Genomic DNA, 14183 nt, shown 5'->3' with positions numbered 1-14183 from the left:
AGAGGAAATGTCATTGCTGGCTATGGAGGCCTCACTGAGCCATCGGATTTCAACAAAAATATCTTAATTTGTGTTCCAAAGATCAATGAAGGTCTTACGGGTGTGGAACGACATGAGGGTGAGTAATAAATGACAGAATTTTCATTTTTGGGTGAACTAACCTTTTAAAAGGTCATCATTTACTCATACTCAAGTTGTTGAATTTCCTTCATCTGCTAAACACAAAAGAAGCTGTTTTGAAGAATATGAGTAATCAAACAGTTGATGAACCCTACTGCCTTCCATAGTATGGGGAAAACAACTGTTTGGTTTCATAGTTTCACATTTTGCTACAAGTCTACAAAATTTCAAAATGAGCCAGTACTGAATTAGCTAAAGCAAGTCTTTGCCAAAGACTTCTGCTATCTTAACAAATGCTCATAAACTCAAAGCAGATTTCAGCCTCTGGCGTCGCTGTGCGCGCGCTTTCACTCTCACCGGAAATGACGTGCGACGGCCTTTTCTCCACTCAGCTACTGTTAGCTGGCTGCTAGACGGACTGTCGAGAAATCGACAAATCCCGTCAAAAACAAACATATCTGGAGTCCGTGCTTTTATTTTGGCACTGGAGTGCGTTGGTCACCCGTCATCATGCCCATGTACCAGGTAAAGCCCGTCAGTCCCGGTGACATAAAGATTGATTTGCCAACGTGCATGTACAAGTTACCGAATATCCACGCGCAGGGAATGAACTGCAGCGAGCACGCGCTTCAGGTAATCACATTACTGATCAATTCACCTTTCAGATGCCACATATGAGCACTAAATAATACAAATGCGTGTGATACACAGTCGCAGGTTGTCTGATGCAATAGACACATGCATGTTGGGAATGATTGACAGCTGCAGTGCTCTGGAATGAGAGGTTGGCTCTCCAGAGAGATGTTTGATGATTACTCTTTGAGTTTAATACTGCTTGCCAGGAACTAACAACAAAAACACGCTGAGACACTTAGGAAAGAGATGGATCATAATCGAAAAGAGGAGGATGATGATGATGATGATGATATGGAAAATTGATCTAGCTATATGTATATTATGGTCCATTTGCAATAGCCACAGTTAGTTTAATGCAGCCAAATGTTGTTTTGTGGTGTGAAGTTATATGCAGTTGCATGTAAACTGTCCCTTCTCATCTGTGTGTCTCAGAACGGGGAGGTGGATCCTGCTCTGAAGGCGCTGGAGGACCGACAGGATGAAGTCCTGAGAAGACTGTATGAGCTCAAGACGATGGTTGACGGGCTCACGAAGACTGTGTCCACTCCTGATGCAGACTTGGACGCCACCACACTCTCACAAGCTCCTGCTGAATCGGTGTTAAGAGGAACGGCAGATCTAGACTCCCTACTGGGCAAGGTCAGCCTTACAATGGTTCAGCCATATATTTTCTCAAACATGCTAATGTCTCCACTAAACCAGTCTAAACATGTCAATCCGGTTAACCTAGTTGTGATTGTTTGCTGTTTGTTCTGTTTCTGTTTTGTCAGCCATAATTTGGGATGGGCATTATGGCAAAAATCTTGTATCAAAAATGAAGTGTTTTATATAACTCGTGGTAGTCGTTGAGCTTGCGCTGCAGCTGAACTGAAGTAATAACAACTTCATTGCTTATAAAGGAAGCACCAAAATAAATAAATAGAAGCACACACTGCATAGTTTCGTTATTGACAAATGCTCCTATAATTCAAGTTATGAGGGCAAAAAACCCTTGTATGTTTTTTTTTTTATATTTATATCGTATTGATGTAGTTAAGTAAGAAAGCCGGAGCAGAACATTTGTGTGCAACATTGCTGTGTTTCGTTTCTGAATGAATCCGTGATTTTGAGTGAATCATTTGAATCCATGATTCACTGACAGTGGCTGCTTTCAAAATCGCATACTCTCTTGAGTAGGTACTTATTTTGAATAATTACTTAGCGACTGCTAAAAAAAAAAAGTATGTTCTATATAGTAGAGATGCGCAGATTGCAATTTTCTTGGCCGATTTCCGATTTTTTGTTAGTGTGATCTGCCGATACTGATTTTTGCCGATTCCGATTTTCTTTCTAAGAAATATAATTGACAGCATACACAAACAAAAAACAACACAAACTTTTCTTCAATGCAAAGTTTTATTTTCATAAAAAAACACAAGTAAAAAGTCAGTAATAAAATATAAAAAGCTCAAATAAATGCAGTAGAATAAAGAGAGCTATGAAACTTTTTCAGGTTAACTGGGTTTCTATTCAGGTAAGAAACACTACAGAAATTAAAGTGGCCTAATCAGTGTTATTTTACATTGGTTACCTTAATTTCTGTAATCTTTATTGTAAATATTAATACAGATCAATTCTTACTATTAAAGCAGAACTAAGTAACTTTTTTTACCTTCATAAAAAGTTTTCTAAGTCCTTACGACGGTTAATTGACTTGTAGTGGTGTGTTTGAGGTGAGCACTACCCCCCTCTGGCACGTCTACGCCAGAATACAGCACTTGCAAGTTGAGCTTCGCCGACCCGACACAACCTTGCCTCATGTTCATGCGAGAGTGACAAAATGCTTTACGGTAATTCAAAAACAATGTATATATTATGACTTTATAAGACAATTTTGAAAATTACCCACCTCCATCGAGATTTCTTGTACTGTATTTGCAAAACTACTGCGCTGGTGAGCGTTGTAGTCGTTGTAGTCCAGAGCTGCGCTTGGAGTATTTACGACAGTGTGATTCACTGAAGGAACCTGTAGGGGGAGCTTCGCAAATCTTACTGAGTTCCGCTTTAAAGTTATAAAACGTATTCAGTCAAAAGCAGAAAGTGATTTTTTTTTTTTTTTCTTTGTCTTTTGTTCTTTGATTAACATGACCGACAGCAGCAGGAATATTGGACTGCTGTCCCTTTAAGAGCTTATGAATGGTGTTCAACGGACCCAATACTGTTACACACAACTTGGGTTCACTTTCTTAGCTATTTAACGATTCAAAATTGACTGTGTTTATCTGAAAGATTGCCTGGTTTTGACATACTTTTGTATGTATTTGACAGTTTAAGTACAGTAAGCCGCTCATTTTGGTACTTGTGACTCTGTGACTGAGCGTGGCTTGTTCGCTTCACTTATATAGATCAGTGGCGCATGCGCTTTTGGTGTGAGTGCGAAACCTGCGGTAATAACTAAAATCATGCGCAATACAAGCACTATTTAACCGGAGCGAATGAGACAAGTGAGAGAGATGAGGCGCCCACGCGGGCGTGTGTCACTTCACCGTGACAGAGAAGAGAGCGAAAACTCGCAGCTGACGTTATTGCCTGTGCCGCTTGTAACAAAACGGATCGGCTCGGAATCGGTAAGAAGTGAGACTGGTTCCGATCCCTGGCCGATCGATCGGTGCATCTCTATTATATAGTATGAATTTGTGTCGTATGAATGTAATATGGACGCGCTACATTTTTCATGTTGTCATTATCTTGTGACCTACGGTGTTACTTCTCTGCCAGTCATAAATCCTCTCATGTGGCCTCATGGGACACTACTCGTCACATTCTGTTTTTTTGCCTACTATATAGTAGGGAAGTATGCGATTCCGGATGCATCCAGTCACTTGCTTCTTATATAAATGAATCATCCGTTCTGGATTGCTTGAGTGAATGAGTCAATGAATTACTTAAGACAGGGACTTGCCGCCACCTACTGGTGGTTTTTGTTTCATATTAATATATGACGCCTAGACCAAGTTTGCTGCACATGTCCTGAAAAGTGACACATACTGGCTGCAGTAAATGTCATAAGCCCTGCCCTCTCCATGTAATCGAATGGGATGGAAGCCAAAAAAAAAAAAAATCAATTACACTTCAAACCATTTTTTTCCCCAAAGATGATTTCTGTCATTTTAGGTAGTTCTTACCACGCAGACGTATGTTCAAGTGTTCGTCTTCCCATTAACTTTGGTTTTAGTTAGTTATATGATGTTATAAAAATGGGGTGTGATGACATCAGATTGACAGCAGTGCTTGCGATCGAGTCTGCGGTAGTATGTCCGGGACCTTTATACCGTGCCTCCACCTCAGGATCACACAGACTCTTGACTCCGAATAACCTAATTGGCAGCAATCGTTTCTGGGATATTTTGGCTTCTGGGATTTGTGGAGACATGTCGCCCATGTTTTTTTTTTTGTTTATTAATTTTTTTATACAATCTATGACCTAGACCAGCCAAAGTAGCAAAAACAAACTCGCAAAATATTATCTAAATATCGTCACTGGAAAAAAATGCCCAAAAATATTGAGATATAATTTTTGTCAATATCGCACACCCCTAACTGAGAGGTATTCATCTCAATTTATTTTTATTTGAATGTGGATAGGTGTAATATGGAAGAGTGTTTCTGCCACAAATAATAATTTTTTTTTTTTCTCGCAATTGCAAATTTATATCTCACAATTGGGGACTTTTCCCTCGAAAAAGTTTATATCCTTCATTTCTGAGAAAAAAATGTCAGAATTGTGAGATTTCCGTAGCGGAAACAAGTAGGGCTCGGACAATACGTTGATTCTGATATTTTGTATCGCGTATTGATTGATTTTGTATTGAATGTATCGCGATTCTCTCTCAAATCAATTCTGAGCTTAGTTTTTAACAGCAGATGGCGCTCTAGGCAAGTTTTTAACCGCACACTCGAATGTTCATGAAGAAGAGCGCTTGTGCATTCGGGTGAGTCACGTAAGTGGTTAAAAACACTCGACTTTTATGGTGCGAGATTAATGTAAACAGACCACTGCAAACACCCTTGTAGTTCACTTCAACCTTTACGAACTTTATGAATAATTATTTCATAGAAGGTTCAAGTGGTGTGTGTAATGAACTTGACTGAAGCAAGCAGAGTATGGTGTTTCTAAAACATGCAGTGCCATCTGCTGTTAAAAACTAAGCTCAGAAATGATTTGTGATATGTTCGGAAAATATAAGAATCAATTCAGTATAATTGTATCATGAATCGAGAATCCATGCATTGTCCCAGCCCTAGAAACAAGCTTCCATGATGTAAACCAAAACATGAGTGGTAAATTTAGTGTCCGTTTGAAAATAAATTCATGTTTTGTAGCACTATATTATAAAACTGATCGCCAGACACTGAATTTGCATCGAACCACATTTGAAATCTGTTGTAAATTGACTTTAGACACACCCGTGATTCAATGTTTGCTCGGCATCTGGAAAACAAGTAACTCACTGTACTCACTGTTCAGTCTTCAATCTTACTGAATTTCCACATTCCTTGTTGTCCTCCAGGACCTGGGCGCGCTGAGGGACATCGTGATCAACGCCAACCCTGCCCGTCCTCCTCTATCCCTGCTGGTGCTTCATGGCCTGCTGTGCCAGCGGTACCAGGTGCTGTCCAGTGTGCATTTGCACTCGTCTGTGAGCGCCGTGCCCCCTCCGCTCATGTCCTGCCTGGGCCCGCGCCACATAGACAGCTACGCCCGCCATCGTTTTCAGCTTGGTTTCACTCTCATATGGAAAGATGGTGAGAGGGTACAAAGAGAGATTTATCAGAACGTGTTTTCCTGGAGGGCCGCTGTGCATTCAAGGAATCATGGTTCTCTTGTGTAACCAGAGTGAAACTGATCTGCTTAACACTCCTCTAGACTAGAGGATGTGTGAAGATGTCATGCCAAACGCATACGACTCAACTAGGAATGAGGCCAGAACAAATAAGCTTGAAAAGAAAGCAATAGCTTGAAAGTGGGGGTGTCACTTGAAATACAGCACTTTAAAATATTGAAGGCAAAATGCCTGAAGACTCGCTGGCACAGAATTTGAAAGTGTTTTTGGTGTGCAGTGTGGTCTGATTAACATTTCAACATTAATTTTCCTGGCAGTTTCATGGAAAATCTCAAAGGCAATATCCTACATATTACAGTGTAGTGAGATCTTGGGTTTCCATCATATCGTCCCCTTGGAATTATAAGGTTCTGAGCAGTTTTGAAATAATGAGCTTCAAAGTTTTTGCATTCCATATAGCAAAAACTATATGGGGAACAAGTTTCTTTCAAACATGAAAATGACAGAGACCCTAAATGTATTCTAAATATACAATATCAAAATCCTCTCAGATTTGTAAATGGGGATTTTTGGAACGGGTCAAATGCAGATCTAAATTCTAAAAAATCTAATTCTAAAAGGTTCTTTCTGCCAAAAAATTAACTGAAGCAATAATTTTCAAGAAACACAGTTTACTTAGAATTTGTTTTAAAACAAAATTAGTGTTGTAACATTGTGTTGACATGCATGAGAAAGTTAAATTTAATGCTTTTTATGACATTTATTTCATATTCTAAATGAATATTTTTTTTCTTGTTCAAGTTAAGCATAAAAAGCAGTGCTAAATATTTTATTATAATAATTTAGGTAGGAATATGATTGCTAATTTAACACATTATTGCAGGAAACATTTAAGTCTAATTTTCCCTTTGTTTAGACAGGAAGCAGCTAGAGGGACAGGAAAATGGCTTTCTCTCTAGACATCAGTAGGGCTGAAAGAACATGCTAACATTTATTGTTGTAATCAAGACCCCATCAATTAAATAATTGACTATTTGACTTTTAAGGCTTAAAATTGTAAAATTTATGACATTTTAAGACTTCAAGAAAATAGACAATGCTTCAGCAAAGGTGTTTAACAAAGTTTAATAAACATTGAAAGATGTTTCACCCTCTATATATATAATTAAAATATTTCACATTTAAAATATTTAAATTACTTCTTCAACTATGCAACAACTAAAAAAAAAGTACCAAAATATACACAACTTAAAAAAGAAATATCACATAATGTAAATAAGTTGTCACAGAATATGAATTTGTGAATAACTAAATTTTGACAAAAATGTCAGATAGAACCTTATAATTCCAAGGGGACGATATATTTCTTCAATAGCATTCTGGAAGATAAAATCTCATTCATTTTCTCTATTGACTTGATTGTTGGCGATACTTTCTTGGAAACCTAAAGTCTAACTTAATTAAACCCTAACTTAATTTAAAAAAGTACACTACCATTCAAAAGCTTGGGGGCGTCTCTTTTGCTCACCAAGGCTGCATTTATTTGACCAAAAATACAGTAAAATACTGCAGATTATTATTATAATTTAAAATAACTGTTGACTAAGTGAATATATTGTAAAATGTAATGTATTCTTGTGATCAAAGCTGAATTTTCAGCATCATTACTCCAGTCTTCAGTGTCACATGATCCTTCAGAAATCATTCTAATATGATTTGCTGCTTAAGAACAAAACAAAACAGCATTTTTTAAATAGAAATCTTAGGTAACACTATACATTTCAAGTTTAATTTGCCTTTGCTGAATAAAAGTATTAATTTCTTAAAAAAAAAAATCGCTTCAAAAAGTCTTTGAATGGTACTGTAATTAAAAGCAAATCTCTGGTGGAAATTTTACAGGGTGTACTGAGCAGATTGAAAAAACTTTTTCAAATTGCGAATAGGTTATACTGAGAAAAGTGATCAAAAAGTTATTCCTTTATAATCACTGAAGCTTTTTAATCACTTCAGTTCACCACTAGCTCACTTGCTAGCTCTCGCTAACACTTTATTTTACCATGTCTGTTACATATATTTCTTGTAGTTACTGTAACAGTAAATTATGGTTACACTTTATTTAGTGTATGTGTTACACTGGATTAGGGATTGGTTTAGGGTTAGTTATATTTACTTATGCATAATTTATAGCTATTACTATAGTGACTGCATGTAACAATGACAGTTAAATAAAGGGTAACACTTTATTTTACAGTGTCACTGTTACATTTGTTACATGCAGTTACTATAGTAATAACTATAAATTATGCATAATTACATGCAACTAAACCAAACCCTAATCCTAACCCTATAGTAAGTACATGTAGTGACTTAATAATACGCAATACTTAAATGTATAATTACAGTGTAACAAAGACGCCTTAAAATAAAGTGTAACCAAATGAAGTGTTACCTAACATTTGCATAGTTACATATACCTAACCCTATAGTAAGTACAATTATTACTACTCAGTACTTAAATATATAATTACATTGTAACAAGGACACCTTAAAATGAGGCGTAACTGAGTTCTTCTTCAGAAACTTTCAGAACAGTTATAATCAAAAAAAGCTGTCTACACTGCACAGATTTCTTATTCCGTGTTTGCGAGCATGCGGATCTCAGTCAGTGAGCTAGAGCTGAACTAAGACTCTTTCAGCAGTATAAAGTGGATTCTGACTAACTTAAACTTATTTGATTGGATTGAAAGTGATGTTCAACAAACATGTGGGATTGGCTACAATGCTCAACGCTGGAAAAAAACGCATTGTAAATAGAAACTCGGACGTTTCACAGAGCACTCCCACAAACCTCTGTACTACCAGTACTGCAGAAAGGCAGGCATTGTTACATTTTTAAAATGTCACTATCAACTTGGTACCAAAGTACAGGCGCTTTTGGCAGCAATAGATGCGATTGTGAATGCTGGGTGTGTATACCAGCCAGACCTGTTGATTGTGGTGGACGACTCCTCCTGAAAATATTTGGCTACCATTTGACATTAGCTAAAAGAAACAAACAAAACATTGCTTTATAGGTGGAGCAGTTTATTAGATTTTGACAAACGATTACGTTTAATTAGGTTACAATTATTATTTTTGTAATTATGTGTATAGATTGATGACTATTTACAACATGTTTTTGAAGCGTTGATCATTGTAGCCAATCACAGACATATCTGATGAGTGTGTGAACACAATGGCCAATCAGAGGTGTTTAGGAATTCGCTCAACGGTGCTCAAAGCATCACATTTTTAAAAGTCAGTACTTTTGACAACACTAATGTAGTTAACTAATATTAACAAATGAAATCTTATTGTAAAGTGTTACCATTTATCCTGAGGAAAATTGAGAAAAAAAATACCCTAGCAAAAAATGTTATAAGAACCAATATGATATTTATATTCCCTTAATGTTATATTATCCATAAACTGTATATAGTGTTGTAAAGAATGTAGTTGCAGTATTGAGTAGCTAATCATTGTGTCGTATGTCTCGTTTCAGTGTCGAAGCTGCAGATGAAGTTCAGCACACAGAACATGTGCCCCATCGAGGGGGAGGCCAACGTCGCACGCTTCCTCTTCCGTCTTTTGGGTGCCGAACCTCAGGACCCGGTCGCCGCCACGCAGATGGACAGCTGGATCGACACGGCAGTTTTCCAGCTGGCCGAGGGAGGCAACAAGGAGCGGGCGGCCGTGCTGAGGTCACTAAACGGGGCTCTGGGACGTTCGCCGTGGCTTCTGGGTCAGGAGTTCTCTCTCGCCGACGTCGTGTGCGCCTGTTGCGTCCTGCAGGCCGGTCAGACCGGCTCTGCACCGGCGAACGTAGAGCGCTGGCTCAAGTCCTGCCAGAACCTGGGCCACTTCGACTGCGTGTATCCGTTACTGCAGTGACGAAAGCTGTGAGATCAGTGCAGGTCGTACTCTAGCTAAAACCAGGAAACCGATACACCACAGTTAAATGTGTAATGAAAAGGGAAATGCAATGTGGCATCATCAATAACCAAATGTAAACCTGTTCTGCCAACAAACACTGTTACATCCCAGAATCCGGTGTTACCTGAGCTCAGGTCTGTAGTATGACACGTGATGATGTCATTGATGAAGTCATGTTGGTGATTTAACTGGAGTGGATCTGGAACTGATCCCAGGCCAGGTCAAACACTCAGAGAGAGGGCATTACTGTAAACTCAACTCCCTCCCGCCTTGTGCCTAATAAAATGCTGTACTAGAAGATGTTGTGTGTTTGTGTTACATATTATATCGGGTGTTAAACGAAGCGTTTGAAATGTCAACCCAAGGACCTGCAGGTATGTTGATGTATGAGAGGTGATACTTTGTAGCGTCTTTTTCGCAAAACCTATTAAACATTTTCACTTCGGGTCAGACGTTTACGGATTGATTTCTTTTTTAATACAGCCATATGTAAAATAGTACGATTGCTGTCATGTTTCTGAGTGTTAGACCAAAGGATGGCAGATTTATTTTGTTCTATTTATGGCGTTCTTTAAAAAGCAAAATGCACTCTTTGGACTCGGTGAGATTTATATATATTTTTTTAAGGATTGATACTTTTATTCAGCAAGGACACATTAAATTAACCATACGTGACACTAAAGGCATTTACAATTTTGCGAAGGATTTCTATTACAAATGTTTTATTTTTGAACTTTATTCATCAATGAACCCTGAAAATAAATGTATCACGGTTTCCACTAAAAAATATTAAGCAGCACAACTGTTTTCAGCATTGATAATAATAATCATAAATGTTTCTTGAGCATCAAATCATCATAGAAAATTTCTGAAGAATCGTAATACTGAAGACTGGAGTAATGATGCTGAAAATTCAGCTTTGATCACAGGAATAGATAGAAAACTGATATTTTAAATGGTAATTGGACTAATCAATGTATTGAACTAGATTTCTATATACAATAATAAAAAAGGTTCTTTACTAATTAGGAAACGGCATTTGATTTATTGCAACCAAAATGGCCCAATCAAAGAGCCTGTAATACTTCATGTAACCTGTGGATGGCAGCAAAGTCCTCAACTCAATACACTGAAGTAAATTTCCCTTTAGGCAAAATAATTTTACTTTCACAGCTCTCAGTTCTTTCCTCCGCTCACAGAGGAAATAATTCACACACTATACTGATCAAATCACACTTTACCGAGGTGAAAGGTTTAAAAATATGATTTAAGCAATTATTGGGCTCCTGGATCGACATCTCTAATTACTGGAACCCAGACTATATAACCACATATTTTGTGCATCAGGTTGATAAGAATATCTATAGAATCACTAAACTCAATATACACAATAATACACTGGTTTAGGTTGATATGAATGTTGATGCTTGGTAAAATCACGGTCATCTCTAACCTCACTAACAGCTACTCAAATGGTACGTCCACATGTTGTTTACAACAGTATGACACCGACATTTATAGCAGATAATTAAAAAAAATGTAAAAAGTATTTTCTCCATATAGGCCAGTTATTACATTTCAGTTGTAAAATCGCATTCTTTTAAATTCGCTGTGAAACGGAAGGTGCGACAGTCTTTTCTTCCTTCTTTCTGACGTATATCTGAGAGAAAGGGCTTCTCGAACAAGAACAAATGTAGGGCGGGGCTTGATTTTGTCCATGGGGAATTCATTGGATGGTTGGATGGCTGTGGTTTGCTATTGGTGGATGTCATGTGAGTGACAGGTTGTTCCACCCTCACAACAATAAACCCATCATCAGAGAAGAGAAGAATTATAGAATTATAAATGATAAATAATTTATGATAAATATTGCAATATTAAAAAAAAAAAAAAAAAGGTCCATTTGGAGTTCATGGTGATTTTAATATAGGAATATTTGTTTCTTTGTCATTTAGGTTACAAGCTAAAGAGGTTATGGATTCAAGGATGGTATTATCAGCCTAGCGTCAATCGACCCTTCGCCGGGAGTTTGATTGACAAGCGATCTAACCAATCATAATGCCAAATCCACCATTTTGTCCGACAAAGCAGTCAGGAGTTAGAAGATTAACCTCAGTGGACTTGAACTTGAAAAATAGTGTTTACTGACGTCTTTCTGCATTTGAAACAACATTCCTTCTGATGTTCATTCATGTTTATTTGATTCTATGAATGAACTAGTAGGAAGAGATGATCGTTTCACGAGCCGCTTGAGCTGAGGTGCTACAGCAATCTGTCACGACACATTAAAGAGCCACAAAACGGTTTTTATTGTTCGAATTTCTTAAAATATTACACAGTTTGAAAGCTGGGACTTTGTTTAATATCACGAGTAACCTACTCTGTCTTGTCCGTCGACGTGTTGTCAGTGTCCTCTTTGCTCCGCGATGTATTTTTCACTCTGTGAGCGCCATGGCTTGTCGGACAAAGCAATAATAACTAAGGGGGGCGGGTCTTTGCGAAGGGTCAATTGAGCTGAATATCAGTTTTCTCTTTCATGTTAATGAGAATATTACCTACAGTACCATTAGGGAAACACTCTGTAAGGGTATGTTCTTTTTTTAGTTGAGTTATTACACCTCAAGGTCTTGACAGCTGTGCCCAACACTCTTTATTTACATGATTGCTGTTGTGGAATATAATGGCTTTCATGACTGCAGGCAGGAGTAAAACAAACCTGATGTCTTCATTACACTAACATCACTCTACTCATCTATGATGATACTCAAGGGCATACATCTGTCATCATTTAAGCCGTGTATTTCATACGATTTGAGAAATATTTGATTTTTGGACTTGTCTGTTTCTGGCTTTTGATTGGTCAATACTGTGTTCCAGCTGATATTCATCATAGAATATTGTTATGACACAAACACTTGTTCACTATATTTCTAAATAACAATTTTTGGTTTTTGGAATATTCCCCTAATAATCTTCATAATATGGGTGATTACATGAATACAAGTATGTTTTTTTGTAACATGTATTTATATAAAATTGTAGCACAATAAAACATAATCTAGATTTTACATTTCTTTTAGGCCTACTGATCAGCACCATAACAAATCATTATTAGATTAGACTGAACTCTTTGCCCTTGTGCAGAGTACAGTATAAAGCCAATGAAATATATTTTTGTTGCATAGCAACGATCTGTAATGTCAGGGACTGAATTCTCTGAAGGATATCCACTTAATGAATATTTAATAAATATTTTCCGATTTTATAAAAATGTTACTTTGTATTTTTAGAAGTCAGAAGACGTTGTCCAAAGATGTTGTCCAAAAGACCCCTGTTCACACAGATCCGTGAGAACAACTAAAAACGCTGTATTATTGAAAAGTTTGCATTTTCAGGCCCCCAAAGCAGTGTTGTAGTGTAAATGAAGTGCTAAAACGCATAAAAAGGTTTCTGTTTTTAGTTGAAAACAGTTGTGCAAACTAAATTTTTTTCCCTACTCATCTTTTCTGACTGTTTTTCACTAGTTTTGCATTTGGCTAGGGTCAGTGTCACTACTGGTAGCACGAGGCGATACCTGTCATCGCCAGAAGGTTTGCTGTGTCTCCCAGCACAGTCTCAAGAGCATGGAGGAGATTCCAGGAGACAGGCAGTTTCTCTAGGAGAGCTGGACAGGGCTGTAGAAGGTCCTTAACCCATCAGCAGGACCAGTATCTGCTCCTTTGTGCAAGGAGGAACAGGATGAGCACTGCCAGAGCCCTACAAAATGACCTCCAGCAGGCCACTGGTGTGAATGTCTCTGACCAAACAATCAGAAACAGATTGCCTGACGTCCTCTAGTGGGCCCTGTGCTCACTGCCCGGCACCGTGGAGCTCGATTGGCATTTGCCATTGATTGGCAACACCAGAATTGGCAGGTCTGTGCTTTTTAGATGAGAGCAGGTTCACCCTGAGCACATGTAACAGACGTGAAAGGGTCTGGAGAAGCCGTGGAGAACGTTTTGCTGCCTGTAACATTGTTCAGCATGATCGGTTTGGTGGTGGGTCAGTGATGGTCTGGGGAGGCACATCCATGGAGGGATGCACAGACCTCTACAGGCTAGACAATGGCACCCTGACTGCCATTAGGTATCGGGATGAAATCCTTGAACCCATTGTCAGACTCTACGCTGGTGCAGTGGGTCCTGGGTTCCTCCTGGTGCACGACAATGCCCGGCCTCATGTGGCGAGAGTATGCTGGCAGTTCCTGGAGGATGAAGGAATTTACACCATTGAATGACCCCCACGCTCACCTGACCTAAATCCAATAGAACACCTCTGGGAAATTATGTTTCAGTCCATCCGATGCTCAGTGATTCCCTGGTCCAGATCTGGGAGGAAATACCCCAAGACACCCTCCGTCGTCTCATTGGGAGTGTGCCCCAACATTGTCAGGCATGCATACAAGCACGTGGGGGCCATACAATCTACTGAGGACCATTTTGAGTCGCTGCAATGAAATTTCAGCAAAATGGACTCGCCTGCTGCATCATTTTTTCACTTTGATTTTCAGGTTGTCTTTGAATTCAGTCCTCAGTAGGTTGATAATTTTCATTTCCATCAAACGATGTGGCATCCTTTCATTCCTAACACATT

At 38.4% G+C, this 14183-nt stretch overlaps 1 protein-coding gene across 2 annotated transcripts; it reads left to right on the top strand.

Moving 5' to 3' along the window:
- Positions 1–479: 479 nt before the first annotated feature.
- aimp2 (aminoacyl tRNA synthetase complex interacting multifunctional protein 2) lies at positions 480–9849 on the top strand. 2 transcript variants are annotated; one of them, XM_048186970.1, is made up of 4 exons: positions 480–645; positions 1189–1395; positions 5307–5541; positions 9121–9849. In XM_048186970.1, exons 1-4 carry the CDS (start codon positions 631–633, stop codon positions 9507–9509), a joined length of 846 nt encoding a protein of 281 aa, XP_048042927.1. In that variant the 5' UTR covers positions 480–630; the 3' UTR covers positions 9510–9849. The 2 variants fall into 2 exon arrangements, with proteins under 2 accessions (XP_048042927.1, XP_048042919.1); XM_048186962.1 differs by having other exon boundaries at positions 480–753.
- Positions 9850–14183: the final 4334 nt, after the last annotated feature.

Source organism: Megalobrama amblycephala, linkage group LG1 (assembly GCF_018812025.1).
Source record: "Megalobrama amblycephala isolate DHTTF-2021 linkage group LG1, ASM1881202v1, whole genome shotgun sequence".
Classification (NCBI taxonomy): Eukaryota; Metazoa; Chordata; class Actinopteri; order Cypriniformes; family Xenocyprididae; genus Megalobrama; species Megalobrama amblycephala.
This window is presented reverse-complemented; position numbering and strand designations above follow the sequence as displayed.